The sequence below is a fragment of the Protopterus annectens genome, chromosome 4.part0, assembly GCF_019279795.1.
Source record: "Protopterus annectens isolate FY-2018-M chromosome 4.part0, PAN1.0, whole genome shotgun sequence".
Lineage (NCBI taxonomy): Eukaryota > Metazoa > Chordata > Ceratodontiformes > Protopteridae > Protopterus > Protopterus annectens.
Genome location: NC_056733.1, coordinates 1,769,286,391 through 1,769,309,755, shown reverse-complemented (window position 1 = coordinate 1,769,309,755; position 23,365 = coordinate 1,769,286,391). Strand labels below are relative to the sequence as shown.

Sequence of the window (23,365 nt, the reverse complement as noted above, 5' to 3'; positions counted from 1 at the left end):
GTTATTCTTGGCTTGCAATAACTGTAGGGAGAAACCGGACCATAGCAGTGATTTTATCTGGCAATGTTGCAGTTGCTGGGGGGGGGGGGGAGCCCAAGCTGCGATGATGCGCTATGCAGACTTGTCTGGTAGGTATCTTTATTAAAAAGTGTTATTCTTGGCTTGCAATAACTGTAGGGAGAAACCAGACCGTAAGCAGTGGTTTTATCTGGCAATGTTGCAATTGCTAGGGGGGGGGACCCGAGCAGTGATGATGCAGGTAGACCAAGTGTGCCATGCAGACTTGTCTGGTAGGTATCCTTATTAAAAAGTGTTATTCTTGGCTTGCAATAACTGTAGGGAGAAACCAGACCGTAAGCAGTGGTTTTATCTGGCAATGTTGCAGTTGCTGGGGGGAGTGAGCTGCAATGATGCAGGTAGACCAAGTGCGCTATGCAGACTTGTCTGGTAGGTATCCTTATTAAATAGTGTTGTTCTTGGCTTGCAATAACTGAAGGGAAAAACTGTAGCAGTTGTGTGGGTGTGAGTTGCTGTGTTTGTGGAAGGTGGAGGTGTGCCTTTGTAAGTGTGGTGCGAATGTTATGCATTATGAAATGGTGAAATTAAGAGTAAAATTTTGCTCAGTGAAGTCCCTAGCAATTTCATCACTGCTTGATTCAGAGATATACATTCCCTTGTGTTTGTCAGTACTATGTTTGAGTGCATTGTCTTAGAGTGTGGTATCACTGCTCCAGCTGCTGGTGCTCTTTCTATACAAGTATATGCTTCTCCAGGAGTCTGTTGCTGAGAGAATGAGAAACACACTACAAATATACAACTAAGACAAACTACATAAAGCAATAGTAAGAAAGTATGAGGTCACATTAGAGGCTTGGGAGGTCATTGTTAAGAAACTGAGAATTGTTGTAAAATTTATCATTAAATACCATAAATTCAGGTTATACTATAAGAGAATTACTATGTAAAGATAACCATGTCAGCAGCCAAAATGCATTACAAGTTGAATATTTTACTGTGCACATTTTAAAAAATGGATAGACTAGCCTAAACTCTGGACTGATGAGTTTGCTTTTTTTTTATTCTTGGGAATTGCTATTCAGAAGTGAAGAGACATACAAGGGAACAGTTTTAGTGGCACACCAGGCTATCTTTTTTATTTCTATTGTCATGCAAAGCTGACTAAATAGTTGAATCTAGCAAAGCTGGAAATGTGAGACTGTAGCCCACTGAAGGAGGGGAGATTGGAGGAGTAACCTGGCCAGGAACTGAAACTTGCAAAACTGCTCCTTGTGAAAAGTCTTTTTTATCTCAGTAATTTGTTGACACTTTTGCAAGTTTCTTTCAGTGAATGTGTAGTACATCAGTAGGAACAACATTTGTAAAACTCAGCGCATACCAGTCAATGACACATGAGCTGCAGACTCTCAGACTTGGCAGTTTTTTTCAGGAGTTCCATTGTAAGTGAATGGAAGTCTAGTCTGACAACAAGTGGTAGGGCTATTTGTCCTCACAGTCTGCATTATAGGACAGATTTAGCTTTCCAAAGGAATCGCCATGTCTGCCCCCATGAGGGCAGACAAGAGTAAAAACAAAATAAAATTAGGAATGAGTACTTATTTTGCTGAAGGCAGCTTTGGGAGGTGTAGTAAATCATGGCAAGATAAAAAATATATGTTTTCTTCATCATTTGCCCGTAGTGGTCCTTTAATTTGATAATTGGGTACTGTCTTACATTAGTATAGCTGAAGGTAATGTCATATTACCTTTTTTAGAAATGTGACTGAAATTCTTTTGGCAGGAAAAATTTCCTAAAAAAATTTACAGCTGGAATCTTACGGCCAACTACGTGTATACGGCACTTACTGTAGAGGGATGCAGCTGGAAGATTTTGGAGTTGCTTGAGACAAGGAGTGGAATATTCAACATGATGCATATGAGGGTTTTTTTTTTTTTTTTACAGCCTCCTTTCTTGTCTAGGCTACTTCAGTTAATTATATGTCATAGAAACTGGATCTGCCAGATTTCTGCCCAGTTTTAATGCCTGCAGCCTGACTATAGTAGTATTAAAAGCAACAGTGTGTTATAGTTAGACTACAAAATAAGACTTAGAGATAATGATGTTTAAAGTCATCTCTACATAGTCTGATTAAGACTGAAAAAATGTAACAATATTCCTTTCCTCTCCTTACACTAGCTTTATTCTTCTAAAAGCTTGGACAGTTTTTTGTAATGTGAACGAGATGTGTTGGACATCCATTGAAAGTCTAAGGATCACAATGGGAATGAAATGATCATATACAAATTAACTTTACCCTGAGGTACAGCAGTCTCTGAGTCAGTATATCTAAATAACAGAGGTGTTGGAGGTACAGTCTACTATGACAGGTGGCTGCAGGGGGCGAAATCCCCTGTAAAAACAATTTAAAGGTGAAAGACCATTTTTTAGAATTCAATATTTTAGCTGGAATTGCACTTTAATTTGCAAAGTGCCAAAACTTGCATTATCTTGTCTTACACTCTGGCTGCAGAGATGTCTGTGCATCTCAACAGTCCAGGGCTTACTTAAGATTAAAGAACAAGTACATGTGGAAACTGAAGAAGACACACATTTCACTGTATATTTTTATATGTATACCTTTTTAGCTTAATCAGTTACTTCCTGTAGATAGTTAATATCATTCAAGTCATGCCTAGATACTGCCACAAATTCTATAGTGATCATCTGCATATTTATTAACCCAACAAGAATTACTTACTAGGGTCATTGAAGAGAACTAAATTAAAATAGAAGGGTCCCAAAAACTGAGCTTTGTGTGACCCTCTCAGAGACAGGCAAATAACTAGACATGTATTCTGACACATTGAGAGTGTCCTCATAACTGGTTACCTGTCAAATTAATCAAACATTGATTGAAATTCAATTTTAATAATGGGTCATGTATAGAAGAATGTAATACAGTATCAACAGTTTTTTGCAAGATCAAAAAAATACACCTGCTTAAAATCCCATATTCACTGCCAAAATGACACGGTCAAAATTCAGTTTCCCCATTTGCTACCATTACAACTGTCTAATCTGTACTCAGTTTCGTCCGATGTGCCTTCAGTTTCACATTCCATCCCCCTATCCTTTGCTGAATTTCTTGCTTAGGGTCTGCCTGTAATGCTACAGCATCTGCAAACAGCAACTTTGTTGATCTTTCTCCTCCCATATGTTTGCTAATGTAGCCCACCACAAGTATGACAGCAGTTGACTCGGGGCTGAATCCTGATATACACCAACTCCCACTGGGGAAAACCCCCTCTGAGGCCAAGCACGGTTTGCACTTGTGTCATTCCCCATTCCCCTATCATGTGCTGAAGCTCCTGTTCAGAGTCTGCTTACAGTACCACATTGTGTGCACAGTGCAGCTTTGTTGATTTCTCCCTTCTGAATGGTTTGCTAAGGAACAGCAGTAGGCTCAGAGCTGATCCATGATACACACCCACTCCCACTAGTCAGTCCAAACATTGATCATACCTATGTCATCGGGTCCTTCTACATATCTACATTAATTTTATCAGGGCTTCTGGGACTTTGAACCATCACAGGACTGGCCAAAACAGCCTTCTTGGAATTTTGTCATATGCTTTCTACAGGTCTAGGAGTACACAGTTGGATTATTTTCTCAACTATAGCTTCCTCTCAACTGGTTTGTCTCAATGCAAACATTGATCAGCTGTGCTGCATGCTAATCTAAATGCAAAATGCTCATCTCCCATCTTAGTTTTTGTTGCTCTACATGTCCACTCTCCCTCTCCAGCACTTTCATGTAGTTTGACTGGAATTTGATACCTCTACACAGTCTACAGTTATGAATGTCCCCTTTGTTCTTGTACACTGCCACTAGTGTTTATTTTGCAATTATTCAGAGAGGCCTTTCTCTACATACTGGTATGAGTATCTTCTGGAGCCATTTCTCCCCTAACTCACCCAACATCTCAACCACATCTGAGCCTGCAGTTTTCCCTGACTTCATTATCCTTGGTGTTGTTCTTACTGCTTCTAGGGTGGGCTCATCTTCCTTTTTCATTGCAGGCTATGTCTGGTGCAATGCAACTTCTGGGGGGGGGGTCTTCTCCATTTATAAGCTGCTGGAAGTACTCCTTCCATTTGCCTGTGAAATGCTGAGCAGGTTGCTTCTGACATCCCTAATGAAGGTCATCTGATGACTACTTCTTTATCATTCAGTCTTTGCCTTACAACCTGCTAAGAGTTTTTGTGCCATCTGTTGAGTCACTTTCCAGAAGTTGGTAGTGTGCCTCGGAGTCCATGGTCTTGACTGCTGGGACTGCTGTCTTAGTCTCCTTCTTAGTCAATCTGTTTTCCTTCTTAGCCTGCCCCATCTTTTCTATCTCCCACTTTTTAAAGCAATTTTCTTTTGACAACTTCCTGGACTTGTACATTCCACCACCAGTTTTCCTTAGGTACCTTATTCTCATACCGGTCTCTGTTACATACCTGTCCTATTGTCTTCACACATTGTTTTGAGACACTGCCATTCTACTCAAATTCCACTCCTTTTCTGTTATAACTGAGGTCCTGTGCTTTCACTCTAGCTAACTTCCAGGTCTTCAACCTAGTCTCTATTATACTTAGAGCCTTCTCTGACCACTGCTTGCAGCTGAGTGTGGCCACCAATGTTTTTGTTGTACGGCTGTTCCACTGGGGATGACTTTGCAACCTCTCACTTCTAACCCAAGGTCCTTTCCATACCAGTAAGAAGTCTACCTGAATTGCACGTTGCATAATTTGAGGCTCCATTGCTGTAACTTGCGTTTGCCTGTACTACTTCGTGTCAAGCATGCATATAACTAAATTTAATTAAATCTAAAATAAACTGTGTACATGGTAAATCTTTTAAAAATATAAAATTATCTGTGTCTAACATTTGTATTCAAACTTTCTACACCCATAAACACTCAATAATTATTCTGCTGTTCCGTATTCTGGAGCTTCAATATTAAATCATATCATTATATAGAATGCTAACTTTTTAAGATGTGACAAAGATTTTATGTAGAAAATGGCTTTTTTTACCAAGAAATCTCCACATCCTGAATTTATTGGCCTGCTGGGTAGATCTTGTGAAGTTTTATACAACTTAGGAAATTGATAAAAACACATTCTAGGTTCTGGCACAAATAAATTTTGAACATCCTGTTCGGACAACATATTTTATCCGACGCCTTTTAAACCCAGGTCTTTCAAACCAGCTGTTGCTTTCATATAACATCCATTCTTTGTTTTCTCACATGTATGCTTTTTCTGCTGGTTTTATTACAATATTTCTAGTATGTTGCAGTTCTTTTATAACTAGCCATTGATCTCTACTTAAATTATATCCAACATTTTCTTTGTTAAAGGTGTTAAAACATCTACTAATATTATAACGAACATCATAAAACATTTTGTTACACTATTTGTAAAAGGAGGCAAGAAACTGGGTGTAGGTTTAAGCACAAAGTTGCTTAAATCAGTTTCATCACTAATATGTATAGTAAATGAAAGTTCACAATTTTGATTAATAAAATTTTCAGCAGAAAAATGTATATACAAATGTGACATATATAAAGCAAACAATTCCATTTCAAGTTTGTGCCTCAGTAAATTAGTTGCAATAAACTTTAAACTATAAACATAACAGACAACGTCATATCAAGGATATCCAATCATGTTAAATGTATTACCAATTTATCAATTTCCATCAAACTCCATCAAAACAATAAATATGCCTGTTAGACAAAATGCATACAGTAAATTGTCCCCAAAAATGTACTAAAACTTGATTGCATAACAAGCATTAAAATTTTCCTTTCATATTCCAGTTGTCAAAAACAATGCCACTCGGGGTCTTTCTGTGGGTCATATTCCAAAAGACTTGCTCTCACTGTAAGTGACTTACTTCAGTTTAAGACCTGTCTATAAACAGGCTTACAATGGAGATCAGATACCAAACCACCTGCTCTTAGGCTGTCAGTGTAAGTGGTCACTTACACTGGCCGCATTTCTTTTCAATCAGTGTGTGTGTGTGTGTGTGTGTGTGTGTGTGTGTGTGTGTGTGTGTGTGTAACTTCATTTTAAAATGACCATGTTATGGGTTTCCTAGAGTAAAAGAAAAAAGATCTTAAGCTCAGTAGCTAGCTGTCTATAGACTCCTTTTTAGTTTAAAATCATTAACAACTGCTCAGAACGCTGGAGGGTCTGTATTCAATTCCTAGACAAAAGCCAATATTTCATTTTACATTCCAGTTGGAAAAACAATGCCAACCAGAGGATTTTCTGTAAGTGATTTGATGCTTTAGATTTTAATAATTTTTGCAGGGGAAGACTTTACCCTCCTGTGTCCTGACACATTGTGCGGCTGTACCACCCCCATATCCATGACACTTGTATACATTAGTTCTGAGATCACTGTACCTTAAAGTGGGGGAGATATTCCCATAAACAAAATCTCAGCTTTAATATATATTCCACCATTTGAACCTGTGTTTCCAAAGGCTGCAGTTAAAGTGAACATTGAACAGTTACCCCCTAGACACAAAATTGTAGAGGGGTAACGCTATCTTGCTATGCCTATCCATACACATGAGTATGTACACATGTCACTGACAGCAGTGCAATTGTGGAAAGATATTTCAAGAAAGCAAACTGGTCCTGACAGTTTTAGGCCAAGTTAAAAAAAAAAAAAAAATTCACATGAATCCAGAAAATCAGACATACTAATAATAACAGGTCCATATTCTGGCAGTTTAATGGGATGGACTTTCTCAATCAAAATGGACTCATGAGGTCCAGAAGAGTGACAAAAGCCAAGTAGATCAAATTATACAGCAATGCAGTGTAACCATCTTTAAGAAATGCAATAGAAAACTTACCCGTTTGTCTTCGTCTAATATCTGGTACACACTATGCTTGTAAATCCTCTTCTGGACCCCTCCTCTATCAATAGAAAGTTCTGGCGTATTTTCCTGAAACATTATGTTATTATCGGCATCGTGTAACTTGTCATATATCTCACAACTCAGTGGAATTAAAATATGCAATTTCCAGACAGCTTTGTGTTTCAGTAGGTTGTTGTGCCTCTCGTTAAATGCTGCTATAGTTTTCTTCAGCTCTAATTGGCAAAATAAAAATTTTAAGAAAAATTACTTCAGCAAGAAAATACTATCACTTAGTTGATTTTCAATACAGTCTTTATAGACAGGGAAATCTCAAACGGCAAACATTGGTTTCAAGATTTCATATGAGAGTTGTGATCATTTGAATGCCTATAATTCATAAGAATTTACTTGCATTACAAATAAGAGCAAATTATTCAATAACACTTATTATTTTAAGGAAAACTATTTACATAGACTGTTTGTAAAGGATATATTCTATAGGCCTGATTTACAAAGGTTACTGTGAGTTGTGCACCTTGTGTACACCTTGAGGTAAGCATTTCAGATTCAGAAACAGCCCTTCTATGGTGCTTTGACCTGATATCATGCAGTATAGCACTGGCCTGCCTCTGCAACCATGTTAAATGTTAATGAGGCATTGTGGGGAGACGCATAAGCTAATTACTATGTGCACTCCCTCAAAACTGCCTGAAGGAAGGAATTTATGTAAACTGATTCAGAGAATTGCTTGGCTGCGTAACTTAGCATGGCTGTTCCAGGCCACTTGTGGTAATCAACATAGCCAAAAGGCTGCATTCATCCACTGTGGCTGAGGTAAGTGCTGGGGAGTTTAGTGATCAGGAAATGTTTGGGGTGCGTGTGTGTACAAGAGGGACTGTATGTGTGAGTGTCTGTCTGCAAGGGAGAATAATACAGGGGGGGTTATTAAGAGGAAATGTTGCATGTATATATATATATATATATATATATATATATATATATATATATATATGTGTGTGTGTGTGTGTGTGTGTGTGTGTGTAAGGAGGTGGTTTGAGGTGTCTAGAATACCTATTCACATCCTCAAACTAATGAGCAAAGCCTGCAACATTGGGTCTAGGGGAACCACTGTCACCAAGGATAACGGTTTAGCTACATGCCTTAATGGCACACAAGGTTGAGGGAACACTGGGCATCAAGGATTACACTGTATAATATGCCTTAAAGGCACTTAAGCATGACGTGTGTTGAGGTGGATAACACTAGACCAGGAATAACTCCTGGAAATTGTGGCTTAATGGCACTTAAAACACAAATGGGATGGTGGAAGTAACACTAGACACCAGGGAAAAACTGTTTGTTATTGTGTGCCTTAACAGCACTTAAGACCTAACATTGATCGGGAGTGGGACAACCACCACTCTCTAGGGATAAATCTAAAGAAGTGTGTTGGGAGGAACACTAGACACCAGGATACTATAAGTAGTGTACCTCAAAAGCAATAAAAGAAATTTCAACCCTGTACCCTCAGTACCACAGCTACACAGCAGGAACAGAATATAAAAATAAAATAAAACTTAAAAAAAAAAATCAACAACAAAGGAGGGAAAGGCTTTGACCCCTGAACCCTTGCCAGCAGGGACTTTAGCATTAACCTACTGTTCCAACAATGAAGTTAGTTCAGCAAGGGTTTCTTTAATTTAGAATGAGAATCTTGGGCATTATTCAATGCCTGAAACAGTTCATGACTTATGAGGGACAGGGGCAAGCAGCATTAGGCATACCTCTCAATCTCATACTATAAGAAATCAAAGCCAAAATTAATCATGGGACAAAATTTATCTTACAAACTTGTGAAGTCACTAGTATAACTTAAGTATATGAACGTGATATTCTAATGTCTGGCATTAATGACTGACTAATCATTTGTGATTTATGAAGGCAGGAAAAAGGAGACACTGGGGACATGACACAGACAGTTATGAGGTATGTGATATGTGTGTGTGTGTGTGTGTGTGTGTGTGTGTGTGTGTGTGTGTGTGTGTGTCTCTGTGTGCTTGAATGTGTGTATTTGAATGTGTGAAATGTGTGAGAGAGTGACTGGGAGGTGGTTGGGCTAACATGATACATTGGTTGCCACTTTTATCTCCCTCTGATCTGCATTTGCATAGTTAATGGTAATTCTGAGACACACAAATTAGTTGATAATGAGGTCTTTACTAAATGTGGCTAATGTGTCGCTGAATCACAAAATACCACATTGTGTAAACAGGTCTACATCACTTTGTCGAAAGCTTAATTCAGCGAATTGCTAATCAAACCCTATTTAGTGAAAACTGAATTAAGTGAACGATTGTTTCAATGAAAAATTTCCTAGGGCAAGCACATGGTTGGCCATCGTCGGGGATTTGCCCCTTTTCCCACTGTAGTGCAATCTCGGAGTTGGCATATTTAGTTGGGGAGTTATATGCAATATAACTGTTGTTTTGGGTTATGTGTTAGTAATGCCCGTTTCATATGCTGATGCCTGTTTGTGATTGCACAGTATGTATGTAGTTGTGGGAGGCAAAGCCCTTCACTTTGCAGGGTTTTAAATTTTGTTATATTTGTTACAGACAGTTGCTGGCCTACTAATTTTGTTCCCTACGAAATGTTTTGCTGAAGTAGTCATTCGCTTAATTCAGCTTTCGCTGATTTGAGTTTGACGATTAATGAGTCGCTCAATTAAGCTTTCAACAAAGTGATATAGACCCTATGTAAACAGAACTTTTTTGCTGAAGTCGTTAAAGCAAGTGGTGTGGTTCTTTCTGTATCCCCGAGTGTATTAGTTTTACACACCTGTGTGAAACCAAATGCAAAACATGCAGATGTATATTATTTACCAGGAAAATGAATATGGTAGAAGTAAGAAGTTATGACTTCTGAAGTTGGTGCCACATGGGGTCAAAGTTCAATATAAGCCAAAACAGATGTGATTCCTTTTAACTATTTACAAACAATCAAAAATGTATGTTGCTTATCTAAGCAAGTAGACCAGTATTTAACTTTTCTGACTTTGAAAAATGCCATCAAAACTTGAGTAGAGTATGAATTTACTGTATATTACACATTTGAGCTTATGTTTGACACACAAGTGTCTTGTTATATCTAGTCTGCTGGATGTATTTTACAACTATTTGTGGGTGTTTTACATGCGAGTAAATCTATGCAGAACCTCTCCGTTTACTCTACAATAAAGAGTGTAAAATAATTCTTGAGTTCTAACAGTAATTAGTGCAGCAGCATCTGTCAGAGACTATGTTTTAATACATTTACATTACCCAATTTCAACAAAATCAAATATGAAAAGTGGCAACAAGTTACTATTAACTTGATTAAGATTATAATCACTGTACATGTTAAAACTTCTACATTTACCTACCTTACAGAAAGCTGCTGCTCATTTCCTTAAAATTTAGCCTATAGTCAAAAAGAGTCAGATCCATGTGTACATTTTAACAAATATGAGGTCACCTGTGCAGCACACATTTTATTGCATTTCTGCTAACATTCATGGAAAGGAAAAGGTGTGTTACATCATGGCAATCTGATTCTCCAGTAGTACATAGAGTTTTTGATTATACCTTTTTATTGAGCGGTATTAATAGTCACTTTAGATGTCTGCAATGCTCAGGTGCACTGACTGTACACAAACATATGAAGTGCAGTTCAGAGGCTTAAGGTTCACTTATGTGCAATATTTAGAAACTTACTGAGAAGTTCATAAGCAAAATGAGAAATGTGTGCAAAAATGTGATTCATCTAAGTAAATGCTTTTTGTGATTCAAAGCTGCATTCTGGCATGCAAGCTTGAAATCTGCACTTCTGTTATAAAAACAGAATGTCTGCCTTTTCACATTTTGCTGCAAGACTTTCTGTTTCCTGTTCAAGCTGCTTGTCTCTGCTGCACTACACCCCTATGTGCTAAGCAGTACTCAGCAACACAGGATAAGGAAATATAGGCAGAGATTAAGCCACTTGAACTTTGCAGAACAAGAATTACTTGACAGATATAAGTGGACAGAGAGATTTTAACTTTGGTGAACAAACTGCATCTGGTGGAATACATGTCATTCCTATTCCTGTAGATACCAAGGTATATGCAGCCCTCAGTTTATTTGTCATGGGGAACTTTCAGCAACAGACTGTGAACATGTTGGGTATCTCACAGGTATCTGGCTCAGGGATATTGCAGCAGTTCCTCGATAAACTCTTGCCCATGAAGACGAGCATATTTATTTCCTATTGTCACCAAAGAACCGAGCCAGTACCATGCATGCCTTATATGGAATGCCATTTTGAGGTGCTTGTTGTGATAGACTGCACCCATGTGGCCACAGGATGAAAGGTACAACAGCAAGGTTTACCATTCCATCAGCTATTGGGTAGTGTGTGATGCACAAGGGTGCATCACCAATGTACTGGCTCAGCATCCTAGCAGTATCCATTATTCCCACATATGTCACACATGATCACTATATCACCACTTCCTGCATGGTAGGATTCCTCATGGTCACCTAGATGGTAAGTGCAGACTACTACAATGTTGTTAATCATAGTTATTTCTCTATTTGTATAGTGAGATGGGTAGTAGTGACTAATCACCTCTTCCTTATGCATCTCCTCCCTGTTATATTTTCTAGGTGACATAGGATACCAGGTTGAGCCTTGGCTAATGACAGTCAGGCAGTAACCCACAGTAAGCTACAGAGTAGTACTTTACCCCCAACTTGTCCCAGACATGGATAGTCATTAGATAATGTTCAGCCTGCTCAAAGCCCCCTTCCACTTCTTGAATAATTCAGGAAGGGGGGCCTTCAGTAAGAGCCTGCCACTGCACACAGAATATATATGGCCTGCTGCATTCTGCATAACATGATCATCCATTGGCCCAGTGTACAACTGCCACAGCCAGTGACCAATAGTGGCAGTAAAGCTCCCTCTGTCATTTGTTCTACCAGTGACAAAAGTGATGATGGCCAGCAGAAAACAGTGGCATGACAACTCCTTCAGCAGACTCATGCACAGTATATCACAATGCATGGGAAGAAGTGACATCTAGTCCACATCTATGGGCCATGACATTCACTATGTGATATATATATATATATATATATATATATATATATATATATATACACACATATATATATATATATATATACACACACATATATATATATATTTGGAGCATGCACCATTACCTGTACATGGTCAGCTCATGTATTGCATCAGACATTTCCCAGTGTACTGTATATACTGTAAACAAAATTATTACTCACACGGTGATACTTATCATTTGCACAGTGTTTTGTGGTCAGTGGCACAAGTGCTAGTTATACCAGTGTGGGGAGGTATAAAGTAGCAAATGATGCAAAATAGTGTCATAATCATAATCATGTATACTGAGCCATTGAAATGGTACGTTAGTGACACTGTATTTACTTCTTAATGCAAATTTCCATGGTATTATATCAATAAATATTTCATAGTTGCCTTAGATCTCATTTCTTTACTTTGCTTGTCTACTCTTTTTTTTTTTTTTTTTTCAGCAGCATGAAAGTAAGTGCGGTACTTGCCTTTTCCTACAGATGTGATTTGTTATATTCTGTATTTTGTTCTGCAAATTCTTTTCCTGTTGACTATATGTATTACATCATTTGAAATGTTGTTGTTTGAAATGTGTCATAAACAATGTGCACTAAAGATAGTGCCTGTGATAGTCCCTTAGATCATGAGCAAATGCAAACATTTGAACTTGAGGCTAAATTGCTCCAATGATGAGATCTAGTGGATGCAGGGGAATCTCTTGACATTAATCAAAGAGTGCTGTGGGACCTAGACCTCGGGTTCAGAGGTTGCGCCCACTGATGTGAAAGTCTGATGAGACCTAACTGTTTTCCTCTTGAAGGAATTCACATAAATGTATGCAGCACTTTCTTGGTATGCACATGGCATCTGATCTACTTGTCCACCATGCATGAAGACACACCCTTGGCCATGTCCACACATCTGCGGCTGTACATACAAAACTTTGTGCATCTATGGAGCTAACTATGAAAGATGTCTTCACTTGGCACCCCTGTGTACAGACTAGACAGTTGGTAATGGAGCTTCAGACAGGGTTATGGCTTCTTCCAGAGGGTCAGCTTGCCTCATGAAATAGGTCTTGAGCTACAAGACACAAGCCCCCCACCATCTGATAATGTTCTCTCCTCACTATGCTCAGTGTGGGAGTCTGTATCAATGACTATGACGTTATCAACCTGCTGGGGAGAGGGACCCTGTGAGGACACTTTGTGGATGTGTACTACTGTTCACAGGCTGTGCCATGAGAATGAGAATAATATGACAATACATAATTATCTAATTAATATCTACAGTCAAACATATCTGATGAAGTACTACATTTATGCTTTCCACAATTACCATGTGCTGCTACAGCTGATGTTGATGGAGTATTTGATGAGCAAACATTTCACAGTGATATTCTACACATTTATCATACCAAAATACACATGCCATAAACTACTAGTGCCAGAAAAAATGACCTTCTGCACCACCTGTGTGTGGATGTTGAAAGTTTACCAAACTAACAGTATCCATGTCCTATTAAACATGATAATACCAATGACAATGTTGGAGTTTAGGATGCAAGCTGTCAGCAATCTGAGGATTCAGAGCATGTATAAGAAAATAAAAAAGAAAGAAGGGAAGGAAGAAAAAAGTTTGTTACAAACAACGATGAAGAAAAAGAAACTGATTAATGACTATAATGTCTATAATGCAAGAAGAATATATACTAAAAAGGACAATGCTCTTTTATGTAACAAGATTACAGGGAATGATAACATTGTTCAATTAGAAAACATTCCGTTTACAGAAAATGGCATTTTTCCAACATAGAAGGCAGAAAAAAAGGGCAAGGGGCAGGATAAAAGGCAGAAATCAAATGAGCTTGTAAGGATTGAAGAACATTACTGCATAACGAAAAGACAAGGATTGAAGGTGACCATGTAGCTCAAGCTGAGGAAATACAAAGCCAGCTGAGTGAGAAGTGTATGCTTGCAAATGAAATAAGCAATGAAATAATGGGATTAAAACTAATGGGGATAAAGGTCATTCCTTTGTAACAACTGAAAGAGCAGATATTACCATAGTACAAGTTGGAAATTCTACACACCTGGTCAGAAATGATAAACTGGCAATTGGAGATTCAGTTATTACAGGAACCGATATTTCTATCTGCAGAGAGGAAATGAGTGTGTTATGCTTGCCAGGAGCAAAAACACAGAATGGGAGTAGGGTCTTAGAATGCCTTAATGTATGGAAGTATGGAGCTGCTTTCATTCATGCTGGTACAAATGATCTCCTTTTCAAGGACTCTCTGATTAAGTAGGGAAGTTATAGCCCACCATGCCTCTCAACCTGGAAACATCAAAAATCTGGACAAGGCCCATCAAAAATAGGTACAAATCTGTACGCTGATTAACATAAAATTTGTGTACATAATTGTGTAACCCACCCACTCCAGTGGAATTGTCTGATACCAACTTTCAACCTCAAACTGAAGAACAGACAACCATAATATGACACCAGAGTCCCCCTGCAGCCATTCCAATGTCCCATTACCTGGCTATTTCGCCCCATTTACCATAAACACTAATGTGTGCATATAGCACAATGCACAAACATTTATAAACATCTGCTAATTAAACAAAGCAATACTGCCTCACAATGAAGATAGACTTGGCATTCAAACTTACCTGCCCTTGAAACTCACATTCATTGAAACAGCATTGAAACCCACACCACATTCAAAGAAAATGCATCTGGCCAATGGTGGATAAAGATTACCTTTGGGCTGTTTTCAAATCTTTGTCCCCTTGCACACAAAACAAGAAACATACACGTGTTCTTTAACACACATTCCTGACTTTATTAAATTATAGTCCTTGTACAATGCAGCACACTTGTTAGAGCGCATTTTAAATTTATTGTTTGAACATTTTTCCAGTAGGCAATGAAACAACATGCATGAACCAATAATGACAAAACTGCCCAATTCAGAACATTTCCATCATAAAAGTCTACTTCCACACCCACAAAAAAAAAAAAAAAATATATATATATATATATATATATATATATATATATATATATATATAAAGACAGTAGTGTACACCATAGGCATCTTCCACAGCTACTTGCACTTGTTTTCAATTTCAGGTTTTTTTTTTTGGGTGGGGGGGGGGGCAAAAGTCCAAAAACCAGGGACACATTGTAAACATTGCTTGTATAATTTTGGAAGGTTGCTAGAATACAATGTTGTGTTACCACCATGAATTTCACTGCCAAGTCTTGAACCCAGAACCCTGTGTACTATAGTCAGAGCAACATACCACTATGCAAAATCAGCAGTTTTCTGTAAGACTGAAACTTAAATGGCTATCATTTAGTGAATTCAGTTCTCACTTCTCACCATAGTTCTCAAACTCTTAGCACAAAAACCTAAAAAAGCCAATAATGGGGTAATACAGAATTCAGTTCTCACTTCTCACCATAGCTCTCAATGTCATAGCACAAACAAACATGGACAAAGCCAATAATGGGGGAATACAGCCCCAATATAAGGACAAATTTAAAATACTTATCAACTTAAAAAACTGCTAGAATAAAAGGTGAGCTGTTACCATTTATTTTCTGAAGAATATGAAGTCTGAAATTCAAATGCCTGTCATTATTTAGTGAATTCAACCTTTCAGTGATTTTTTTGCCACAAAAATCCTGAAATCCACAGAATTTAGGCATAAATTCACAAGTGGTGGTGGCTACAGGCATTTTGTAGCTTGTACACAAGGTACAGGGTTTGAGCCTAGCTACCTGGTGTATTAAACTTGGGGCATTTACACACACACACACACACACACGCACACACGCACACGCACACGCACACACGCACACACGCACACACGCACACACGCACACACACACACACACACACACACTTCTGTAAATCTAATAATAGTCTGGAACTAACGGCTTGAAACCAGCCAGCTTAATGGCTCCATATCGTGCATTTAGCACAGACACACATGAAAACCTAAGAACCTATCCTTTCTGTTCAATAATGGCTCAGTTTAACAGCTCCATATCGCATTCAGCACAGACACACACACCCCCTTCTGAAAACCTAAGAACCTATTCTTATTACTTTCTGTTCAATAACGGCTTAGTTTAATGGCTCGTATCGCATTCAGCACACATACAGACACACACACCCCCTTCTAAAAACCTAAGAACCTACCCTTTCAAACGTCGTAGTAGTCATGTCAAGCCAGGAGCCAGTCAGAAATCCAAGAAAATGCAGCAGTTAGTCTGGAGCTCTGTATCACATTCTAATTACTTTGTAGAGATATTGCCAATCTAAAAACATCTTTCGGGTCTTGTGACTATACAAAAATCAGTGTTTCATGTGTTACTAAACAGTAAAGTGTGAAGGCATTTTTCATTTAAAAATACATCCACATTTCAGAGCTTCCCCAACAGATGCTGACCTGATGCAATGAAGAGATCTTTCTGTTCAATAACGGCTCACAACCAGCCAGAAAATTCAGCAGTTTAATGGCTCGTATCACATTCAGCTAACAACTAAAAATAATGTTTCCCTGTGAATCCTTTGAATGCAAGTTCTGTATATCGCAAGCAGCGTTACACACAAAAATAAGGGCTTGTAAATTAAGTGCAGCCAAAAGATAATGTTTCCCCGCACTCCATTTGAACAACCAGAATGCAAGCTCATGTCCTACAGGCTGGTAGCCCTGACTGAGCTGATCACGCATGTGATGACGTCAGCTCAAAAAGCGGAAAAAAAAATAGCTGAGAAAAACTCAGAAATGAAGGGGTGCCACTCAGAAATCGTGGCACCCCATTATTTGGACCCCAAAACTCAGTAAAAAACGAGTAATTCGGGATGGTTGAGAGGTATGTAGCCCACTTAGAAAGCATAGCTTGTACAGGTGTTAGGATGTATTTTTCACAAATCACATACAAAAACTCAGTTGTAATTTAAATGTTTTTTTTTTTTTTTTTTTTTTTGTGGTAAATACCTACATGATAAAAATGGCCCATTTTAAAAACAGTGGAAATGTGTAGAATATCCAAACCTAATTTTGGGCTCATGTATTTAGATAAGATGATGTGCACTTGTTAAGACAAGTGAGGAAAAGTTTTGCAGCAGATATATTGCAGTATTTGATTAATACAAAACAGGATTTTTGCCAGGTCAAAAATTGAACAGTTCACATATGGCAACATCTAATGTGTCTGTGTTGGTTGCTAATACTAGGAGCATTAGTAATAAAGTCTTTTTATTGGAAAGATTGCTACATTCCCCAAAACTGACGTCATCGTTCGTGAAACATGGTTAAAGAACAATGACTGGAAATCACTTCTGTCAAGAGTATAAATGTTTTTCCTGTAGCAGACGTTCTAACAAAAATTCAGGTGCAAGTATTATGATGGGTATTAAAGATGACTATGAGACTTGTGGTTATTACATGTTCACTGATAACACCAGGACTATAGATTGTGCAACTATAACAATAAAGACAACCCTGGAACATATAACAATTGTTGGAGTGTGTAGACCACCAAAGTCAAGTTTTGATTACATACAGGAATTCATACATGATTATCCAAACTAATTGTGACCTAGGGTAGTTTTGATAATCAAACTGTTCATATAATCAAATATATAACGAAATGGATTAAAAAAAACTTCTAAAATCTTTGTTTTTTTCTGCATGCAGGGAATACACTTTTCAACCATTTAGTGATTTCAGTGGACAATAAAGAATATTTTTCACACACAAGTGGGCTACAAGCTCAGAAGATATGCAGATGCGAATATGTCTACATATTCGGACTTTATGATTTCTCCTACCTGAAATCTTTGGAAGGCTTTATTCAGATAATTGATATTTCGAATAATCAATATTGGGATAATAAGACTGTGCTGTATCTTGCATGGGATAACAGGAAGAAAATAATACCAGTAACAAACTGGAATGATATTGATTCAACAACATTAGTAAGGAAATTATTTCAGCATATGTTCAGGATCAACAATTGCTTCAGATTATAAAAAATAAACCACCAGGAAATGGAATGTACTGGACATTGTGTTCGTAAGGAAATGGCTGTTACTTCCTGCCAAGTTTGTCAGCATTGATGCACAGTGATTATGTGGTTATAAAGGTTAAACTGCTGCTAGATAATTCTGCCAAAATGAAATCTTAACCGATGCGGAAAAGATTAATAACAAAATATATAGAAGCAAAACAGTCACCATGTAAAATGAATTAGAGTGATGGGTTCACTGGAAAAACTGCATAAGGAATACAAGTTTTGAAAGAGAAATTGACTGCAAAGAAAAAAATAACTAAATAAATAAATGTTTAATAGGATCTATACACAAAAGATCTGGAGGATATATTTCCATAAGAACAAGAAACTTAATTAAGATGAGAGGTGATAAAAAAATGAAATGAAACGAGGTTGAACTATAACTTTGAAAACTAAAGTAAACAAGCTGGACAAATGAATTAAACACCGTGTGAGAAAAAAATCAAGAAAATTTGAAGAACATGTATATAAAGATATTGAGTGTAATAGGAAACCATTTCATAGATACATAAGATGTGGTAGGAGGAAAGACAAACAAATTAATAAACTGTGTGTAGTCTCTAAAATTTATTCTCAAACACAATAAATTACAGATATATTAGCAAAGTGTTACGCAAAGCAGTTTCCCTGCACAAAGAGAGTGATAAATTGTCTTAGTAACATCCTGGTAACTTCAGATATTGAAATTATATTAGATTATATTGAAAAAGAACTACACAAACTAAACCAAAACAAAGGACAGGGAGGATATGGAATTACTAATAATTGCCTGAGAACACTTCAGCATGAACTTAAAGTACCTTTACATTTGTTAGTCACCAGGTCATTTAAGCACGGGGAGATTCCTCAAGAATGGAGACATGCACTTATTAAACCAGTCTTTAAGGGAAAGGAGAATTTAACAAACCCAGAGTCATACATGCCAATAAGTTTACTTTCCTGTTGTGGAAAAAATATTGGAGAAGGTTAGTTTTGATACATTAGTGTCAGAACTGGAAAGGTTGGAACTTGAAACCACATATCAGCATGTATGTGTTAAAAACTGATCTGCTACCTGCTGTAACATGAAAGTCTACAACAGTACAGCAGCAGCTATAAATGAAAAATTGTGCTTTGATGCAACTTACAGTAGATATAAAAAGTGTACACACCCCTGTTAAAATGCCATTTTCTGTGATATAAAAAATAAGACCACAGTAAATCATTTCAAAACTTTTCCCACCTTTAATGTGACCTATAACCTGTACAATTCAATTGAAAAACAAACAAATTTATTAGGGGAAAAAATATAAAAAATAAAAAATGTACAATAAGCTGGTTGTATAAGTGTGCACACCCTTAAACTAATACTTTGCTGAAGCACCTTTTGATTTAATTACAGCATTCAGTCTTGGGTAGGAGTCTATCCGCTTGGCACATCTTGACTTGACAATATTTCCCCACTCTTCCTTGCAAAAGCGCTGCAAATCTGTCAGATTGCGAGGGCATCTCTTGTGCACAGACCTCTTCAGGTCACCCCACAGAGTTTCTATTGGATTTAGGTCTGGGCTGTGGCTGGGCCATTCCAAAACTTTAATTTTCTTCTGGTGAAGCCATTCTTTTGTTGATTTGGATGTATGCTTGTGGTCATTGTGTTGAAAGGTGAAATTCCTCTTCATCTTCATCTTTCTAGCAGATGGCTGAAGGTTTTGGGCCAAAAGTGACTGGTATTTGGAACTGTTAATAATTTCCTCCACCTTGACTAAAGCCCCAGTTCCAGCTGAAGAAAAGCAACCCTAAAGCATGATACTGCCACTGCCATGCTTCACTGTGGGGATGGTGTTCTTTTGGTGATGCAAAGGGTTTTTTTGCACCAAATGTACCTTTTGGAATTGTGGCCAAAAAGTTCAACCTTGGCTTCATCAGACCAGAACGCATTTTCCCACATGCTTTTGGGAGATGATGTATCGTTTTGCAAATTTTATCTGGGCCTGGATGTTTTTCTGTGTAAGAAAAGGCTTCCGCCTTGCAACCCTACCCCATAGTGCAGATATATGGAGAATACAGGAGACTGTTGCCACAAGTAGTACACAACTAGTACTTGCCAGAAATTCCTGCAGCTCCTTCAGTGTTGTTGTAGGTCTCTTGGCAGCCTCCCTGTCCAGTTTTCGTCTTGCCTTTTCATCAGTTTGGAGGGACATCCAGTTCTTTGCAACGTCACTGTTGTCCCAAATTTTTCCCAATTTTTGATGACTGTCTTCACTGTGTTCCATGGTATATCCAATGTTGTGGAAATTTTTTGTACCCTTCTCCTGACTGATACCTTTCAGCAATGAGATCCCTTTGATGCTTTCTAAGATCTCTGCGAACCACGGCTTTTGCTGTAGTAGGCAACTGAGTAAATGTCAGGAAAATCCTACTAGGGCAGTTGAACTTAATTTGGGGTTAATCAGAGTGTCTTTAACTGATGGCAGGTGTGTACCCAGGAAGACTGAATGCTGTAATTAAATCAAAAGGTGCTTCAACAAAGTAGTTTTTTATTTTTTTTTATATTTTTCTCCTAACAGATTTGTTTTTCAATTGAATTGTACAGGTTGCAGGTTGCATTAAAGGTGGGAAAAGTTTTTAAATTATTTATTGTGGCCTCGTTTTTTTATATCACAAAAACCTGTCATTTTAACAGGGGTGTGTACACTTTTTATATACACTGTATATAGACTTAATGTCAACCTTTGGTAGGGTCATACATAAACACATCAATAAATTAGAACATCTAAGTATTCATGTAATCTTGATATACTGGATATCAGCAGACCTTACAAATAGGACACAGCAAGTATCATACAGCAACTGGACAGGTAAAATGCTAGGTTATGGTCAGGTTATCCCACAGGGCTCTGGCTTAGTCCCATACTTGTTTTGGTTGTATCTTTTATCGGTCTTTTTCATCTGAAGTGTTCTGCAGTCTATATGCAAATAATTTAACAATGGATAAACTGATCACATGTTTTCCAGGTAGGGCATGTCTGTAAAGAACTGGACAAAACTGACCATTTGGGGAACTGGACAAAATTGACCATTTGGGCACAGGAGAATAATATGCTAATAAATACATCAATAACTAAGCATCTGAGATTTGGGAGACAGAATGAAAGGTGAATACTAATACAGCACACTGTGATTGAATTGTAGATTCATTTGAGGATCTGATATACCCCTTTAGAATCCTGTGTGACCAAATGAGGATTTTTACTAATCATATCAACAAATTGGTTAATGAAACTTATAGAACTATTGGCTGTATAAAAAGTTTTAAAAAGTTAAGGAAATCAGAAATGATTAAATCATTATTTGTATATCAAATTAGACCCAAAGCAGAGTAGAGAATAACAATATTTTATTTTATTGTTTTTTAATTTTTTTATTTAACATTTGTTTACGGGGAATGTCCGACTGGGACAGAGCCTGTTTTTAGTGGAGGCCCGGTGAGAAAAGCTCCATAGGTAATTACAAAAACATAGACATGTAATACAATTATAAACATACAAAAACATTTGCATTGGTCACAGTTACTGCAATATGATCTCCATATACATGATTTCGGATACAGAAGAGTAAGCAGAAGGTTAAACATTAAAACATTAATACATATAGTTATAGTCATTAGTTGATCTGTTCATTAGATTACATATAGACACCAGTATAGTCTATAGGTTTGACAGTAGACATATTCTATAAAGTGAAAGTGCAGAATGTAAATGGAAAAAGACAGGAGCTAGGAATATTCTCAAGATAGGGAAATGGTCAGTGGAGAAAGTATTAGAAAAGATTGTGAAACAGGGCTAATGGGAATGAGGAGAGGAGCGAATATGTCATGGTAAGGTAAAGTAATTTAGAAGGAGAAAAAAGGGGAGAGGGTGTAGGAAAGGAGGAGAGGGAGAGAGACTAATTTAAATATGTCAGAAGGACATACTATGGTATTATGTGGTGTAGTTAGGTATAGATAAACTGGGCATAGGAGGAAGATTTAGTCAAGACTAGTGCAAGGGCAAAGCCATTTATTTTTGAGGAAATTCCTGAGTAGGTTTTTAAATTGAGTTGCGTTGTCAGAAGTTATGATTGGATGTGATGTGTTTTTCCAAACTTTAGATATATAGCTGGAGTAAAGATAGTCACCAGCAGCATTGCTGGTTTTGGAAACTTGTAATAGGGACTTATTAGTGGATCGTTGGACTCGAGTGTTAAGTGTGGGGTTGGAGTAATTGCTTAAGAGCAGGAGCTTGTTCTGGTTGGAGTACTAATCTGCGGGCAGTGAGGACATGAGTGTAGGTTAAGTAATGCTGCAGTTTTAGCTAGTTTAGTTGTTGTAAGGCAAAGCAGTGATGGGACCCGTTGGGGGAATTGGTAGCAAATTTAGCAATTTTATTGTAGCAAGTCTCAAGTTTGGTTAAATCTGTTTTCTTTAGGTTGGTGAAGATAGGGGAGGTGCAAAGTAGGATGAAGAAAAGGTGGGTTCTGGTGAATGCTTGTCTTGTGCTGGAGTGAGGAAGGGAAGAGTCAGAGCTCCTAACTTTGTGTGTGTCTTTTTAATAGTCTGAGATGGGCATAAATCAAATGTCAGATTACTGCCTATTAGCACACCTAGTAATTTTGTTTGGCCTACTGTCACTATTATGGTATTATTGGAAGATACTAGTTGGAATGGAGTTGTGGGGTCACATGCTTTACTGGGGTGAAAAAGCATGAGTTTAGATTTGGGTGGGTTTAGCATTAGTTGTGCATCTGCTAGCCAGGTTTCTACTGCTAGAAAGGACAGTTGCATTTTAGCTTCAAGTTCTTTTAGGGTATGTGCAGCACAAATGACAGTGGAGTCATCAGCATATTGGACTTTGGAGGCTAGAAGTGGTTGTGTGAAATCTGTTACTGAATATAGTGAAACGTAGTGGTCCTAGAACTGATCCTTGGTGAACCCCCATGGTAACTGGTAAGAAGGAAAAGAGGCTATGTTGCCATCTGACAGATTGTTGATGGTTAGTTACGTAACTAAGGAACCATGAGAGTGAAGAATGGCCGAGTTTTAGTAAGGAGAGTTTAAGTAGTTTTTGATGATAAGCAGTATAAAATGCTTTGGACAGGTTCAAGAAGTTGGAAGATACTAGATTACCATCATTTCTATATTGGTTGATAGTACTGGTAAAGCTGAGCAGGGCAGTTGTAGTACCATGATATGGGCAAA

General features: G+C 37.7%; 1 protein-coding gene across 1 annotated transcript in view; it reads right to left on the bottom strand.

The window, feature by feature from the left end:
• Positions 1-23,365, bottom strand: part of STING1 (stimulator of interferon response cGAMP interactor 1) — a 288,807-nt gene that overhangs the window by 105,831 nt on the left and 159,611 nt on the right. Inside the window, exon 5 of the mRNA XM_044069479.1 lies at positions 6,919-7,157. Coding sequence (XP_043925414.1) covers positions 6,919-7,157 — 239 coding nt within the window. The remainder of the gene's footprint in view (positions 1-6,918; positions 7,158-23,365) is intronic.